Source organism: Megalops cyprinoides, chromosome 11 (assembly GCF_013368585.1).
Source record: "Megalops cyprinoides isolate fMegCyp1 chromosome 11, fMegCyp1.pri, whole genome shotgun sequence".
Taxonomy (NCBI): domain Eukaryota; kingdom Metazoa; phylum Chordata; class Actinopteri; order Elopiformes; family Megalopidae; genus Megalops; species Megalops cyprinoides.
The window spans coordinates 19,911,207-19,928,551 of NC_050593.1; the positions used below are offsets into that span (position 1 = coordinate 19,911,207).

A 17,345-nucleotide genomic window follows, 5' to 3' on the forward strand; every position below is an offset into this window, starting at 1 on the left:
GTCAGACAGGACCCAGACGACTAGTTTCTCTCCATACTCTATGTGTAGTATGTTCCTAGTCGTTGAGTCTTTTGCTCTAGCATCAGCATAACAACAGCCCCTTCATTTAGAATAACCAATTCCATACTAACATTTCCAAGGGAGTCCCATTTCTGAAGGGCAAAGGGAAAAAACAAACTGTGTGTCAATGCCACAAAAACAACTTTTTAAGCCTTAGATTTATGACATGATTTGCCATTTTCTTCTTGTGAGGTTACTTTGGTCACATAAGGTGATATCTGTTGTTTTTGGTTGAGTTGCATTTGTACAACTCTATTACTAAATGTAGACGTACTAATATAAATATAAATAATGTAATGTAAATAATATATAATGTAACAATATATATATATATCAAAAATAAAGAATAAAAAGTAAATAATTATTTTAAATTATATATATAATTTTAAATAATTATTTACTTTTTTATTCTTTATTTTGAGGTCATGCAGTTTTGCCAACTACTCCTTCCATCCGTCCAAAACCGCAAAGTAGGGCGTCGTGACTTCTTGCACGTACAATACTTCAGACGCAGTCCCTCCCTCTTTTACGATTACCAAAACTAACACAAGGAGGCCGCTGTTTTTTAAGAAAATCTTTTCACGGTAAACTGTTTTTACCGTCACACCGTTATTTCAAAAACACTATCTTTCTACATTCTGTTAAAGTTTTCTAACAAATATGAACACTTTAAAATAGTTTGTGATAAGTGTATATAGATATAAATATCTATAAGAAACTGCAATTGTGCTCGGTAGAATGTGTCTTTGTAAAAAAAAGCACCTTTTGCTGAATCTGATTTGTTCAGAATGTTAATCCGCATTGTTAACAAAGAAAGATTTAAGCATCCAAGGAATACAACATTCAAAGAACTATTACATTCAAGCAACTACAACATTCAAGAAAAATCAGACGCATAGGTTACAAAACGCCTGGTTACGTTATTGCACATCTCGGTCCTCCATCTAAACACATCTGGAATTCCAGACAGAAGAGCGGCTTCTCTAGCTGGCTCTATTCTAATTTCTTCCATTGACTTGCAGGAGTGAAAGTGCACACGTGGAATCCAGCCCAGAAGCTGACTGAAAAGATTTCTAACCAATCACTATATGAGGGACCGACGTAATTCTGCCAATCTCACCCAATCGTACATCTCTTTAGGGCGGTCTGCCTAAAATGAAAAATATATACCATCCTCTTGGAAAATTTGTTGTGAAACAGTTCAAGCAGTTGCACCGCTTTTCCCCTTTATGCCTCGCTCAGAGGGGAGACTTTCAGTGGTTTTAATTAAATTTTAACAACAGATTGGATAAGTAAGGATTCCCACTGCGGATTCAGTTGTGTCTGGAATGTGGATTTGAATATCTAACATTTGCACCGCCAAGACTGTTGTCAAGGTAAGAAAATTAGTTTAGTAATTAGACCGAGCTACTCGGAACATTAACGAAATAGCAAGTAAATTTATGTCGAAAAATTTTTTTTTTACATTCTTAATAACGTATTACGAGCATAATACATACGTTTTTCACTCACACGTCAGTATATGTATGCACGAAACGACTGCTTTTACATTTAACTTTCTCAAAGACATGTTTATGCGCACAACGTTTCTTGTATAAAAAATGACATAATGTAAGCAATTGGGTATAAACACGATTTAGCTCCCATTTGACTAATTTCATCCCTCTCAACGTCGTTTTCCGTAATTATAAGGAAAGAAATTGTCGGTGGGGCGAGATAAGACCTCTTTAAACATTTTAAAAACGATTCGCGATCTGAAAAATCCTTCCTGCTTCAGAAGAATCGGAGAGTTAAGCTTGGAACTCCGGGCAGCGTGATAAAACTCTGTGATGCTCGCTACTCAGTTTCCAAGGGAGTCCCTGTGCTGATTTCGTTCCTTGTTAATTTCTCCAATTCTAACCGATCTCTAGAATGAATTGGCTGTATACGATTGAATTTGAATGAATATTTTAGTACTGAGGTGGTAAACAACGCATTTGGTCCTCTTTTTGGGAAAGAAATTGCAAGAATGCATACTGGCGATTCGCTGAAGGAGACTTGAGTAATTAGTTCAATGTAAACTTTAAAGTCTTATATATATTGGCACTATTAAGAGCAATATTTTTAATGAACACTGGACGTTTAGTCAAAACCCATACATAACTGGCTTTGTTGGAGATTAATATACTTTGATGATTTTGTCAGATAGGCGTATGAATGGACAGATTTTCCCTATTGTAACTAAGTTTTGATAGTAAGTTATTTAATAATATGTGGAAGAGAGTGTATAGGCATACTATTTAGAGACTTACCCCCCACCCAAAAAAAAACACAAACAAACTCAAATTATCATAGTAATGATAGTCACACAGTTCAAGGTAATACTTGTGGACAGTCTGAGGCAACACTTCGGTATAAGGTACTGTATGTTCAGTTCACAGCATGCGTGGGCCCATCCCTTGTTTGGCTTATGTTAACAGCTGCCTGTCACTGTGAGGTTTGGTCCATTCGATTGCAGACATACATATAAGCATGCATACCGGACCCACCATTCAGATTCACACTGCAACAAAAAGGCCCTGTACAGTGATAACAGTGAAACTTTGAACAATGACCAAATTTGGACAGGGGGTAATAAAAAACAGAAGAAAAAGATCTAGGTGGGCCGCCTGGGTTGGATGTAGGCAGGGAAAAAAAATCTGTGTTACATTTTGGTAGTCTGTGACAGCTGGTGGTAGTGAAATGTGGCAGTTAAAATAAAACAGGTATTTTTTTCATAAGGCTGAGCTAGTTTGAAATCCTCATATTTGTGCCTCACGGTGTTGGCGTTAACCCCTGTACTGAGTGAAGACGTGCCCCCTGATGTGTTGTTTAATTAACAGAGGCACTTAACCGTTATGTCATTACATCCAAGGGACACTCAGCATTACCTCAACAGGCACAGCTCCCTCCTTAAAGTGACACTCAAGAGTCAGTTGTTCGTCGCCATGGAGATGGAAGCGTGTCTCAGAGGATGATGGGAAGTGGACTTTTGAGTGCTTGCTGCTCATTCTGAATGTGTGGTTGGACTGCTTACTGTACCACAGTACTCCTTTTTGGGAATGTGGTTTTCAGTATACAACGAATAAAAAGCCAAAAAACATATGATGTTGGTTTGGTGAACTACATCATAATGCTACTGAGAGTGTATTCACAAGTCTGTGCACAGTCCCATCTGCTGTTGGTGCACTAATCTGTCAATCACTGCAGAGTTGCTCCAGGGAATTTCAGCAGGAATAATTTGTGACAGGGACTTGATCCTCTGTTGATACTTTTGCTGATGCATTGGTGAATTGGTGAAAGAAGTTTTAAATAGAAAAGTGAGTATGTAAATTGTAGTGTATTAATCTCTTATTAATCTGTCATTTTCAAAAAAATGCAGTTTTATTGAAAAAAATTCTGCACATTTGAAGCATCAGTGTTACACTTTGCTGTGTAGACCTGCAGATCTGCTAATGTTGTACTGTAAGAATGGATATGTGTGTGCAGGTGTCCCTGTAATGATTTTAAGCCAGAACAGTTGGGGATGACTAGGAGTAGTGCAACACTTTTATTTTTACTTCTGTAGATTTTTTTATTGTAGTTTTTGAAGTGCTGTTCAGTACGTAACATGATTCTTGACTCAAGGACCGCACACAACTTTGCAGTGTAGATGGTGTTACACTGAAGAGACATGTGTCTGTTCAGATCTCGCCTCTAGAGATTCTTATTGCTTTCATAACCCCAAACATGAAGGTAGCAGTTATTATTTGTGGGGGTAGCTGTTATGTTTTGAGAAGTAGTGTATTTCAGTTTAATGAGGTAACATAACAGTCAGAACATGGTTGATGCTCTGATCTATGAACATATATTTTCCCCATTATCATTATCTTTTGTAGATTGGTTGTGGTATTTAGCATATCACAGAAGAATGACACTTTCCAGAGAGACTAAAGGGACGGTGTGTGCCACTGGAGGACACGTTCATGTCATGCAGGAGTCCTCTCAGCTCTTTCATTATGTAATATACATGGGTGAATGTGTGTGTGTGTGTGTTTATCCACTTTGGCACCATTGGTGGGCCATCAGCTCATCAGTCAGCTCTGTGTTAATTAATGAGATGCATGCAAGACAACCAAGGATCAAAGAGAGCTTTTGGATTTCATAATAGATGCAGAGCTGTTGAGAGGTGAGTGGAAAGAGACAAGGTGGTTGTTTGCTGCAGAAAAGACGCCAGTAGCAACAGAGGTTTGTACCTCAGTCTCCGTGCTATTTAAAGTGTTTTTTGTAATTAGTTTGGAGTCACATTCACATGTAAACATGATGATGCAATAGTTGGGAAGAACATGTGAAATTAGTATGAAAAGAAAAAAACATTCTTATCGTTTTTGTGTGAACAAAAATTGCCAAAATTATTCAATAATATAGCTGTGAGCATGGATTATGAGGCATAAACACCCTGAGGATTGGCTTTCACAGCATTTGATCCTACATAACCAACATAAAATCTATACAGTATAACTGAATTTCATATCTTTAACTCAGCCTATTTAGATTTTAAAGTTAAAACCTTAGAAGATAATCGTTTTTGTGAATTTCCCGTTTGAATTTTATGGCCAATTTTTTGTAGACAGAAAAAAATTCAGGAAATGAGTTTTAATCACATTATCAAGATTGGAATGGAAAAACAGTATAAGTTTGGTTCTTTTCATGAACAGAGACACACACACACACTTTGATCATGGCCTTTTATCTGTTTGGTTCACATCATAAGCTAATGCAGTAAGAAGGTTTCAGGTGCTGGAGATGCCTCGCCTGGAGAGTGGTGTGGGGAGGTGATCAGTGTAGCATTTCCACTCCAGACTCAATCACTGAGGACCGTACCTGCCTGTGCAGGCTGATTGAGACAAGGTCAGCCAGAAGGCTGCTGTTCAAAGGCTCCATTAGCTCTGATTGCCCTGTTAAATTTAATCGCAGGCATACTTCTGCTCTCCTCCCAGTTGCTGGAGCCTCGTTTGTTCTCTGGGGTGTAGCTGCCAAGAGTCTCTGGATCCGTTAGAATGTGCAGGAAGGAAGAAAAACAGCAGAGAAAATAATCCTTGTACTCGGTTACAGCCCTCCAACCCTGGCATGCGAATAAACGCCTCACAGTGTGTCTGCATGGGAGTGTTCTATTTTGGCACCTGTGTAGATGGGAGTCTGGACTGGAAAGTATGACTTTGCTTGTGTGAAAGTGCAGTATTTGCTTGCTGTTTAAATGCACATGAGCACACAAGTGTTCACACAGCGCCATAAAGACCACTGTGCAGGTGGATTATCCGTGATGAGTGTGCTTATTTAAATGGGCTGTAATCTGTGTGGAGGGAGCAGTTTATACATGTTCACATTTACTTTTAGATGTCAAATTGCAGTCAAACATTTTAAGGGAGTTCCATCTGCCAAGCTACGTTCTTTCGTGTACTAGAGCACTGATTCTCAATCCTCCTCCTGGGGCCCCCTGCTCCGCATGTTTTCTATATCTCCCTGCTCTACCTACCTGACTGAACTCATCAGTGGCACTTTTGATTAGCTGAGAACAGCTGATTTAATCAAGAGCATGTTAATCATTTCAATCAGGTGTGCTTGGAGCAAGGATAGATAGAAGACATGCAGGACAGGGGGGCTCCAGGAGTAGGATTGAGAAACATGTAGAGGGAATGTAATGATGCTATTGTGTAGTTTTATAACTGTCATTGTCATATGATACAAAGTGAATTTTGTTCATCTCTGCTGTTTCAGGGGCAGGGAGGATCATGGGTAATTTTAAGGGCCATGCCCTTCCTGGCACCTTGTTCCTGATCGTGGGGCTTTGGTGGGCAGGGAAGTTCTCTCTCTGGTATGCCACCCGTAGAAACAAAGGTGCAGGGCGCTTGACCAGCAGGGCTGCACAGCGCCGCCTGGAGGTTATCGAGGGCTCTGTCATTTTGTCCTTCTCTATGATTGGTAAGCAAGCCCTTACATTAAGATTATGTTCTTAAAGTTGTGCCACATTTTGTTAATCAGAACTGCAGAGCTTTGTATAGCCACAGCACAGCTTATTTGTAGAAGCACTGTTCAAGCTTCCAGTTCTGGTGTACCATAGGTTGACAAGCAGTGTGACATCACCTTGTTCAGTTCATTGGTTAAATTGTGCTGAGATGTAAAATTTTACTTTACTTTACTACCATACTTTTACTTTACTACCATATTACACTTCTAGAATCTAATCTAATCTTGGAAAGAGGTGTTACCATATGTAATTACCCTTTTCTTGCAAATGTATACACACTTCTTTGTCATGTATACATTGGTAGAAATTGAATCTAAATAACTGCTGCTAAAATAAATGAAGTTGTATTTAGAGTATTGACACACCCCTTGTCACCTGATGCCTGGTCATGTGAACCACTCTCTCTGAACCCAGGCATGCTGGCAGAGCAGTTTGCGGTTGGTGGACCCCGGCTGCATCTCTACGACTACGCCAGCCAGCACTGGGATCAGCTGATGAACTGGCAGCATGCCACCATGTACCTGTTCTTCGGGCTGGCGGGGGCCGTGTCGCTGACCGTCCACGCCACGGAGGCTGCCCCCCTTGCCCTGGACCGCATGATGCTGGGCATTGCCTTTTTTACTGAGGGTAAGGGGAGGGATGCAACATGTGACACTCCCCTAATTTTGGCAAACTTCAGCAGTACTCAGAGAGGGCCTCAAATGTCTGCTTTGTTACATTTACATTGTGCACTTTGTTTACACTTTTTTACATTGCCTTTCAGGTTGCCTTGCTCATTTCCACCCTAAGCTCTCTCCTAAATCAGTGTTCCACTGTTGACTGACCTCTGCAGTCACTCTCCAGATATAGGAGAAATAGACAGAGAAAGCAAGGGGCAGAGGATTAACTGTATTTCCTACCCAGACTGCATTTGCTACAGCATGCATTTGGTACACAATGCATTTTGCATGTCCACCTCTTTGAAAGAGGAGAGCAATAGCTTACCTCCAATGTGATGGGGCTTCAGTAGTTTCACTGGATACACATTCAAATGCTGTTGGGATATATGAAGAGTTGCTTGAATATGCAGCATTAGCAGTCTCCATCCCTCTCTCCATTTGTTCTTCTCTCCTGTTCCTCAGGGTTCCTGTTCTTATACCACCTGCACGGTCGGACCATGCTGGATGTGCACGTTCACCAGCTGCTTCTGTATGCCATCTTCGGAGGGGCGCTGACTGCCTTCCTGGAGGTCTTTCACCGGGGGAACGTGCTGCTGGAGTTACTGAGAGCCACACTGTGTTTGCTGCAAGGGAGCTGGTTCTGGCAGGTGTGTGTGTGTGTGTGTGTGTGTGTGTAGGTGTTCAGTCATGTGACACCCCATCTGTATCTTGTGACACTCTCGAGCCTCTCTCCCTCCTGCAGATTGGCTTCGTGCTCTACCCCCCGAGTGGACCGGCAGAGTGGGACCAGAAGGACCACAACAATATGATGTTCATCACCATGTGCTACTGCTGGCACTTTGCCTTTGCTCTGCTCACTGTCACTGTTGTGTACTGCACTGTCAGCTGGTGAGAACCACCCTCCTACTGTACAGCTTATACCCACATACACATGGATAGCGTTTATACATCTGCCTTGTAAATGATTGTTGACTTAATGGGCTTGATAGAGTACCTCACAATTTCCTGTGTGTTTACTGATATTTACCAGAACATTTTCTAGACAATTGAAGCCTCAGATACTGATTCAGGCATCCAGACACAATGAATGCTCTGACCTTACCCAACAGAAATCACCTCCATTTACATGATCTCAGACATAATCAAAACTGAGTCGTTGAACATTCACAAAGCAGTTGCGTTGTGTATATTTATACATTGTTCTTCCTTGCAGGGTTGTACGGTCCAAGCTGAGAAGAACTCCCCCAATGGAAATGGGCCTTTTAAAAACCACAGACAAGGAGCAGGAGTCAGAGGATGAGATCTAGTGCCCATACACCCCCCTCCCCCCTTCCCACAGACAGGCATCATTCTGCACTGAGATCTCAGGCTGAGAGAAGCCAGCCATCCCATCCAGGCTTTCAGTCTGCTGAGGAGAACGCAGCCCCTGCCTTCCTCCCCCACAGCTTGGCACAGTGTGCATAATTAGAGACAGAGTGCAATTGACCAATCTCCTGGCAAGGCGTTACATCCTTTCATTAGAGCACAGAGCTAGAATTCCGTCCCGCTCAGCATTTCACTTCCGACCCAAAACAATTCCACACCCTTTTGCCCGGGTTAGCATTCACACTTCAGTGTGAACAGGCTGGCACCAGGGCCTGTCTCTGCAGTGTTAACCTCACCTCATGGTCATTTCACAGCCTGGGGATACTCATTCTCTTGGTATTGCCCTGATCAAGTGAAAATGCTGAGTAAATGAAACCAGATTGAATCATTGGTTTTAGATGTACTTCAGCAGGTTTCTGCACTATTGCTGTCCTCGCATGAAGGGAATGCTTCACTTCCCCAGAGGGTTAATGTCAGTGAGAGTTTAAAATGTTTGTGAATGAGCTGTAAATTGTTTATTTACCTTTGTTCATACACCCTTGTGGTTCCAACGTTTGAATTAGATAGTGTTATACTGCCATCAGGTGGACAACACTGCAGGTGCAACTAAATGATGTTCCTGGATACCTCTTGAACCTTTACATGTTTTATTCCAGTGTAAATAGGAAGGTTTAAAATAAGTTGTTACTCAAAAATGTTCAAAAAGTCATTAAATGGACACTGTAATTCATTAACTGATAATTACATTAGTGTTATCAGTCATCAGTCACTACATACATCTGTGTCATTCAGCAGAATATTATGGCATTCTTCTGAGACTTCCACTGTTCCACATTAGTGGTTCTGTTCTTAAAGCCTTTTCTTCTGTTTTTATATAACTATTCATTTTTTCAAGCAAAAACCATCTCTCGGTACTAGCTTTATGTTTTCTTGGGACAGCATTTCAACTGTTGGTACTCCAAATGAAAAACCTAAAAAGTATTGAATAAAATAAGTGCCAGTATCTTATTGTGATTTTTTAAAATAAATTGTGAGATCATGGATTGGTTTATGCAAAATGGGCTGTATCCTTAAAATTTAGATTTTGCCATATTATGTATTTAATTATTTACTATATTTAATGTTGCAAGCAAACAATCTCATTGTATTTTGTTAATTGTCATAAGAAATTTATGTAAATGGTGCTCATGATACAGTTTGTTTTTTTTACTTTCACCAAAGTGTGAAATGTATGTAAGAAACAATTTTCATATCCTGTGTATTTATACAAGCACATTTCAAAATTTACTATTCAGGCTGGGAATATTTTAAGCTCAGTGCATCAGCTTTATAATATAGCTTTATAATTCACAACAGCATGGCTTCATTCTCTTTTTTTGCATGTGATTCAGCGCAGGTATTTACTCAACAGGAAACAGGAAAGCAGTTGTAATGGAGTTACTGAGAGCCACACTGTGGTCAGGTATTTTTGACTCCTGACTGAGTCTCATCAGCACAGTCCTCTTGAATTCTTGTGGTCATATTCTCATATGGTTGTATTTTTAGGACATGTCCATTTTCAATAACAATTTTTTCAATGGCTGAGTAATAATTTCTCATTAATTTTACAATTGTATTTAAATCAGTAAACATACTGAATGTTAAGCTTTGGATATAGGCCATGCTAAATTTATAAAATTTCCAAATAAATGGACATGTATGTCTTTCCCGTATCTCACATGAAATTATGGAAGTATTCATGAAGAAGAAGAAGGAGGAGGAAGAATTGCGATTATTATTCTTCATTCATGATTGTTATTTTTGTGTATAATGCAAGACGATTTAAGAGACCTGGTTATTTCTTACGGTCCGGTCAGTGATTGTGTGGCTTTTAGGGATTTAAGTAACAGGCAAAAAAAAAATAATAATAAAATAAACAATACAAATCAAATACAAATCAAAATTACAAACTGATCAGCTATCGCGTAATGGCGCTGGGGTATACTGTATTAGTTGTGGGTGACGTATGTGTTTCCGTAGCTACAGAACGACGGAAGTAGCTGAATTCACCTGTTGCTTCAGAACAGGGAGACGGAGAAAAAAGCAGGAGAACTTCAAAATCTAATAACAAAGACTCCCAGCTGCTGAGCTCTTTGGGACTATAGAGCAAACGCAAAACGTGCGCTTAATTTCATGGACAAACTAAAGAAAGTTTTGAGTGGCCAAGATGGAAACAATGACGACCTCAACATATTGCAGGTAACGTTAAATGCGTACAACATTCTTGATGCCGACGATGCTAGTAGCTTGCTAGCAAGTGTGTGCCTTAGAAGTCGCCAATTCCATGCCTTGCATTGTAACGTTAACCAACTTGCTACGTTGATTGTACTTTTTAGCGAAATAAAAGTGTAGCAAACAATAAAGAGGACCAGTGTTTTGATTCATCTCTCAGTAAGACGTAGTAAGAAGAGAAGAAGAAGAAAGTGAAACTGTCGATTATGGCTAATCGAGGGAGTATCGAATGTAATGTGGAGTAAGTCATTTGCAGCCTTAGCACACAGACAATCACTATGATTGTTTTAATAAAAGACATCCAGACGGATGTCATTTTCCTTTACCGTATTCATTCACCGTTTTCCGGTTTCTTATTTTGCCATAAATGGCTGGCATCCTACGGGTGGTTATGACAAAACATAATTACTGGCGCACAATGTAGGCTAAAAGGTTTTACAGATCAGAGAGATTAGCATAGTTGCCAGTTCTGTACCGTCGCTATTAATGCCGTGGTGTCTGTGTGAGATACCTGGGTTCAGGTCTTCATTCAGGTCTTGGCTGATTAATTGAAGTCATTAATCTGGATGGGGCCTTGAGTCATTGATGCTAGACAGATGTCAAGCCTTCTGGTTGAGAGGCACCTCTGAAACCCACGGGATCATGAGTGGGCACCAAGTATATTAATACTCATCCAAAGATTTACACCTGTTTGCATCACCCAATAGCGTCCTAATATTCCCTTGTCAGGCAGCGAACGAAGCCTCAACCCTAGGCTGGGGTACACGAGTGAAGGGGTTCATCGCTTGTTTCGTAATCGGCGTGATCTGCTCAGTTATGGTGAGTAGACGAGAAAGTGACGTTTACCTTCCTGATTCTTTCAATGTCATGACCATGTACATTACAGAAATGTTTTTACCATACTGTACCATTCCTTAAATTGAAGTTCTTATTCCTGTTTGGAAAGATGCATTGATTAAGTTCCTTATGTTTGCTTCCTGAATGAAACAAATAGTTTGAATGACTGTGGATAGTCTGATAAAGGGAGGTGCGACTGGTTTGGCCCGCTTTGAGGAATGCTCCCAGGAAGGATTGCTTACATTGTTAGAACAGCTGACTTTCCAGCAGGTGCCCTTTCACATGCAGTTAATAGCAGTTGTCATTTTTGCCCATGGGTTTTGAGTGATATTTTTATACTGATTCAGCTGACACTCATTCTGGCCATTATTATTAATATTACCTGCTTAGGTTCAGTGGGCTTTAGTCATTCATTGTTTAAGTAATGTAAATGTGTGGACGATTTATCTAAGAGAGGATGAACAGATGAAAGAGGACTGAGATCCCAGTTAAGGGAAAAAAGAATGACCTGTTAAAGTAAGTCAACAAAACAGGTCTTGCAAGTTTGTAATTTAAGACTGTAATCATATAATATATGTAGGCTACTTCTCTCTCAATACTTGAGTTGTCTGTTTAAAATTTGTTTGCATTCTGTGTGTGAATTAATATTCCTTCCAGTTCTGAACTTCACAGCTAAGAGAACAGGAGCTCTCATTTTTTCTCCTGTCAGAACATAGCTAAAGAAGTGAATGTGTTCATGCTTTGACTCAGCATGAAATATTAAATGATCATGTTCCATTTTACATGCCATCTCACATGTCACATCTCAGGGGGTATGTTTACTCTGGATTCCACATCTCGGGTTGATTCTGTTCATCGTCTTTTACACCTTCGGCAATATTGCCTCTCTGGCCAGGTAAGCCTTTTCATTGTTGCCATCCGTTTACATTACATTACAGTATTGGCATTTAGCAGATGCTGTTCTCCAGGTGACAATTTTTTTTGATATGTCACCCATTGATACAGCTGGGTATTTACTGAGGCGGTTCTGGGTTAAGTACCTTGCCCAAGGATAAAACAGCAGTGCCCCAGCAGGGATTTGAGTCAGCAACCTTTTGGTTACAAGTCCTTCTCCTTACCACTATACTACACTCCCACCCCTCTGAACTTCATTGATTAATACAATCACTCATCTGAGAGCTGTTGTCATCCATCTAACCCCCTCACATTGGTTTAAAACAACTGTTTTATTATGTGTTCCCCCGGTTACTGTGTGGAACCCTTTTATACCGGTGGAAGTTCTCAGGAGTTGTAACCCACCCCTTATAGGGATGCAATGATTTATCTTTGGGTAGACCTTTCTTGGGGCATATGGCTGACTTACTGTATTACTGTGCCTTCAGCACCATGTTTCTGCTGGGACCCCTGAAACAACTGAAGAGGATGTGTGATAAGACCCGGGCCCTGGCCACTATCATCATGCTGGTGAGACATGTGACACAGCTCAGACCCCAACTAGTAATGTCTGGGTTATGGGGCTCATCATGGGCTTGGAGTGAGTGCCTTTGCTAACTAGGTCATTTGAGAGCCCCAGAAGCTCTGAGAGGTTTCCTCTACCTCTGTGATCTGCCAAAGGGAGCACAGGCAACATGCTTATCACAGGGGAAGGCATCTGCCATTTGAGGTGTCTTTACTGTGTGCTAGACCAAACAACAGACAGAAGCAATGGCATATGAATGAAGAGTAGACTAAAGTAGCCACTGTAGATGACAGATCTTATACACATGTGAAATGTGTGTTTTGCAGCCGTTTCAATCTTTTACTGTAAAATATGTGATATTAATTATGTTGGATGCAGGTTGATACTCTCTGATCAAAATCATTTCTTATTGTTGGAGCCCCTCAGTGTTATGTGTGTTGTATGTTACAGCTCCACAGTATGTATGCTTACTTAGCAAGTGACGTTTCTGTGTTTGTGTCATAGTTGTGCCTTGCCCTGACTCTCTGTGCTGCCTTTTGGGTGAGTGAATCTTTGATTTTAATAAGCATGGTGCATTGGTGCAATTCACATTTTGTCATCAGGAGTATTATACTTGTCAATTTGATGATGTACATACATCCTCCCTACACCAAATAGTAATTAACACAGCAGTAGTTGATCTATTGTTCCCTTTGTCTTGTTTTTGTAACAAATGTGTTTGCTTTGTCAGTGGAAGAACTTTGGTCTTGCTTTGCTGTTTTGCATCTTACAATTCTTGGCATTTGCTTGGTGAGTAATGCTTTCTTCTCACATATTTACTGTTAAATTAAGCATTGGGGCTACTATATTGCACAATTTTGATTATTTATGTGTGTGTGTGTATGTATACATTTTATAAATATTTAGTAAGATATTAACACTGTATAACACTGTGTAAATATTAGTGTATTTGTCTAAACTTGCACTGGGCTTGTCCTTACAATTTCAAAGCAGAGGGAAGAACACAGTAGGTGTGTATTTTTGGGGGTAATTCTGCTTTTCTTTGCTTATTAGGTATGGCCTGTCCTACATTCCATTTGCAAGGTTAGTTTTTGTTCTTTTTTTCTGTATGTGCTGTCATCTGGATTGTTGTTTTATTCATTGTTGCAAATTATATGAATATAAAAAACAGTTGGTGTAAATGAAATGCAGGTTGCTTACACATGATGACTGCCTGTGATATGCTGGGATATACTGCATGTAGATAACTACAGACTGCTCTAAAATGAATCACAGAACTAGGTTTGTCTCTTAATTTGACGTAACATGAACAGTTAACCAGAACAGTGAAAATATTGTGTTGGAATTGTACCTCCAGGGTGTGTGGTTTATTCTGCGTGACATGCAAGTGTGTTGAACACAGTACAGTTTAAGCGTCAGTGTTGCTTTTAATGTGGTGGATGATATGAAGATTGAGGCCTTTATCTGATGTGCTGCTTCTTTCAGAGATGCGATTCTGAAGTTGTTTACCCTCTGCATAAAGTGAAGACCTGTGCTTCCATGACAAGCGGAGTCCTCTGCCCCCTTGTCCAGTCTGGGTCTCTCCACATCCCTGTCATTTCTTTTAGGCCCTTGAGGAGAACCAAAATGGATGCCACACCAACTTGTCTCCGCCTCCTAGCAAAACGGCATCAATATCATGTTTTTCTGTCATGAATACTGTATGAAAACATGCACAAATGAAAAAAAAGAGATGCCTTACACAGGATAAATTGTTTAGTAGGTATTTTGTACCATTTCTTGTAGTAGTTTGACCACACTAGCTGAAAGGAGAGATGGGGCTTTGGTTTGAGTTTGGATTTAATTTTCTGTCAGACTTCAGCTGTAACCAGCTGGTGAGTGCATACATAGTGTCCTTAACTCTTACTGGACTGTGCTTTTTATCTACATACTGTACTTTTTAGTACCTGCAGACTGAAGCTATCTGTGTCTTACATGGAGATTACGCAAAGAACTATTGAAGGACCATCGTTTCATGTATATATGATTGTATAATGCATTTTGGGTGAGTTAGTATGTGTGTGTTTTATTTTCTTTGCCTACTCCTAAAGTAATGATCAAACAAATTTAATGCAAGGAAAATGGCAGATTGTTGTAGATAACGGTGTAGGGTTTTAAAAGCTTTGGTCATAGTTTTGGTGATTTTATATACTTCAGCCATCTGATTAGGCATAGCAAAATACTGCTTTCAAGTTTATGCAACTTTCTATTTGAAATAAATAGTATATTGATCGTGAAGTCACAATGGTGATTGTGACACATGTTTTAGTGTTACAGCTGAAAGGAAAACATGTGCAGTTATTGTCTACAGAGGGGAAACATGCCTAAAACATACTTGCTGAAGACCTAACACTATGCTGTACATACCTCAGTCTGAAAGGGGACCTAACATTGTTTTTCTATAGAAATGTCCAGCCTCAAATGCATTGTAACTTAAGATATAGGGCTATATGAGTGTATACAGGGGATCTCTCTTGTAACTATTTCAATTTTATTTTATGTTGTGAAAGGTCATTGTAAAATGCATTGGAAAGTGAACCCTAGAGAAAGTGTCCAGCTTGCTGTATCAAGTATTTACCAAGGGAATACTATTCTGGTGGATGTCTGCTTGTTTTGGCCTGTCAAATGCTTTCTCTGTGTTTCAGCATCTCCTAGATTAAAGCGCAAGTGCTTTCTGAATGAGATGCACAGAGGTGTACTTTCTGCTCTTAAATTTAACATGCTAGACAGCTGTAATTCTGTGAACTTGAAACCATAATGTCTTTGTTACATGCTTGATTCTTGTGACTGTGTGCATTCCAATGTGACTGCATTGTTCTGTTTCCTGAAGCTGACTATGTGTCCTTATTCTGCTGTGGGGAGCAGCACTGATGCTGTTCTGTCTCTGATCATGTCCCCCTTGCTGTGCTGTAGCAGGAATTCTGCTCCAGTCTCTCTAGTTTAGAGTGACCTTGTAAGAATACTGATTTTTGCACAATGTATTTAATGTGTCTGTGACCTCCAGATTTGCAGTTCCCCCCCGACATGAGTGAGATGAGGGAGTAATATTTTTTCATGAAATTTTTTCATTCTGAGTTTGAGCTACGTTTTTAAATTTTTTGAATTATTGATTAGTAATTTATCTCACCGCTATTGTTTATCCACTTGGACACAACAAGCTGCCGTGTAGGTTCTGTTTTTCCCCTCAACAGACAGCAGCATATCAAATCCATTTTTCCTCATTAAAGCCCAGATGGATGCTTACCACTATGCAGGTCTTAATTCTCTGTAACACATTTTAAGCTAGTGTTACTTTTCTCAGTTTTGACACATTTTAATTCATTTCCGTAACCACCATGTCAGAAACAAACAAAAAACTTAGACAAATTGCATCACAGTTAGATTGAATCTATTTTACTGTGCAGTTACAAAGCTTTTTCTGTTCAAGTTTTATTGAATATGTAAGCAATTTAGCTGTATATCCCCTCATACCTGTTTGTTGCTAAAGATACTTACAATTACTGTTTGCTCTTACTAAGTACTAAGTACTATTTACTTTCTCTTGTCAGTGTTGTTGGTTGTACCAGCAGAGAATGTGACACCTGTACTTAAACTGCTTTAAGCGAGCTGAATGTATCAAGTACAAAATCTGCCATTTCTTCAGTGTCAATATATGCTTGCTGTGCAGTAATTGCTACTTTTGTCACTTCCTTTATTTTGCTTCTGGAGCTTGTAGCAGAATGTTTATTTTATAGAATGATTTGATGAATGCAACACTACTGTTACTATGAGAAATGGTGGTTGGTGTTTTCAAAAATGTGCTAGTATTCATTTAATTTGTTTTATTTGTAAAACAACTTTATAACTTTCTAACTGTCAGCTTTTGTACAGGGGAGGGGCTTGTATGTCATTTTATATAAAAATCTTAAATGGAAAATCTTGGAATGGATCTTAAATGAGATGACCAAGAGGCAAATAAGTGCAAATAACATGGGACCGACTTTTATACTGCATTGAGCACAATACTGTTCTGAGTTACATCATAATGTTCCTGACATTCTCTCTGTTCTGATGTATGTTGGAATTTATGTGCTATTTTTCAGGCTGTGTGTAAAGTGTGAAGTCCAGTAGAGAGGCTGATGTTTTGTTTCATTTTTATGTGTACATCAATACAAATCAAATGCTTACTGTAAGGCTGTTAACATTTAATTTTATGGAAGCACACCTTGTTACCTTGCAATTAAACATAATGGCAACAGACATGTAAAGAACGTCCCTAAGGGGGACATCATGTGACATGAAAATGCTATTTTCATCTGTTCCAATGTCTACTACTTGAATAAATGTACTGTGTTTTTTGATCACTGATCATTGAATTTCTGCCTTTTCCTTGTGAGTGTGCTGTTGCCATACACTAGTCCTTTTCTGGAGGTTTCTTTTCTAGTTAGCCCCTTTTTATCCTGTCTTTGCCCTGTGTTGGGGCACACCACATTTCCCTGTCCCTCTATTGTTTCCTGAAAAATGGCATTTCACCCTGACTGTATCATGTTCATAGGGTCATGAAAGTTATGTTCTTTGATGTGCAGTGTTGGACGTGCACTACTAAGTAATATGCTTGTAAATTACCACATTTTTCAGTAAATTTAATGCA

General features: G+C 39.6%; 2 protein-coding genes across 2 annotated transcripts; both read left to right on the forward strand.

Annotated features, from left to right (window-relative positions):
* Positions 1 to 1,270: 1,270 nt before the first annotated feature.
* LOC118786190 (transmembrane protein 45A-like) lies at positions 1,271 to 8,065 on the forward strand. Its single transcript, XM_036541279.1, has 6 exons — positions 1,271 to 1,436; positions 5,836 to 6,039; positions 6,500 to 6,712; positions 7,207 to 7,391; positions 7,487 to 7,632; positions 7,958 to 8,065. The coding sequence occupies exons 2-6, from the start codon at positions 5,850 to 5,852 to the stop codon at positions 8,049 to 8,051; spliced, it is 828 nt and encodes a 275-aa protein (XP_036397172.1). The 5' UTR covers positions 1,271 to 1,436; positions 5,836 to 5,849; the 3' UTR covers positions 8,052 to 8,065.
* A 2,080-nt stretch (positions 8,066 to 10,145) lies between these two features.
* On the forward strand, positions 10,146 to 17,065 carry LOC118785343 (vesicle transport protein SFT2B-like). The gene is made up of 8 exons (XM_036539937.1): positions 10,146 to 10,347; positions 11,110 to 11,199; positions 12,027 to 12,112; positions 12,600 to 12,681; positions 13,181 to 13,216; positions 13,407 to 13,465; positions 13,730 to 13,759; positions 14,162 to 17,065. Exons 1-8 carry the CDS (start codon positions 10,282 to 10,284, stop codon positions 14,199 to 14,201), a joined length of 489 nt encoding a protein of 162 aa, XP_036395830.1. The 5' UTR covers positions 10,146 to 10,281; the 3' UTR covers positions 14,202 to 17,065.
* Positions 17,066 to 17,345: the final 280 nt, after the last annotated feature.

Excerpts from the sequence above, each read along its gene's own strand:
- LOC118785343 (XM_036539937.1), top strand. The coding sequence starts at position 10,282 with ATGGACAAACTAAAGAAAGTTTTGAGTGGCCAAGATGGAAACAATGAC. Across the intron at positions 13,217-13,406 it reads CTCTCTGTGCTGCCTTTTGG|TGGAAGAACTTTGGTCTTGC; the intron begins GTGAGTGAATCT and ends TTGCTTTGTCAG. Across the intron at positions 13,466-13,729 it reads CAATTCTTGGCATTTGCTTG|GTATGGCCTGTCCTACATTC; the intron begins GTGAGTAATGCT and ends TTTGCTTATTAG.
- LOC118786190 (XM_036541279.1), top strand. The coding sequence starts at position 5,850 with ATGGGTAATTTTAAGGGCCATGCCCTTCCTGGCACCTTGTTCCTGATC. Across the intron at positions 7,392-7,486 it reads AAGGGAGCTGGTTCTGGCAG|ATTGGCTTCGTGCTCTACCC; the intron begins GTGTGTGTGTGT and ends TCCCTCCTGCAG. Across the intron at positions 7,633-7,957 it reads GTGTACTGCACTGTCAGCTG|GGTTGTACGGTCCAAGCTGA; the intron begins GTGAGAACCACC and ends TCTTCCTTGCAG.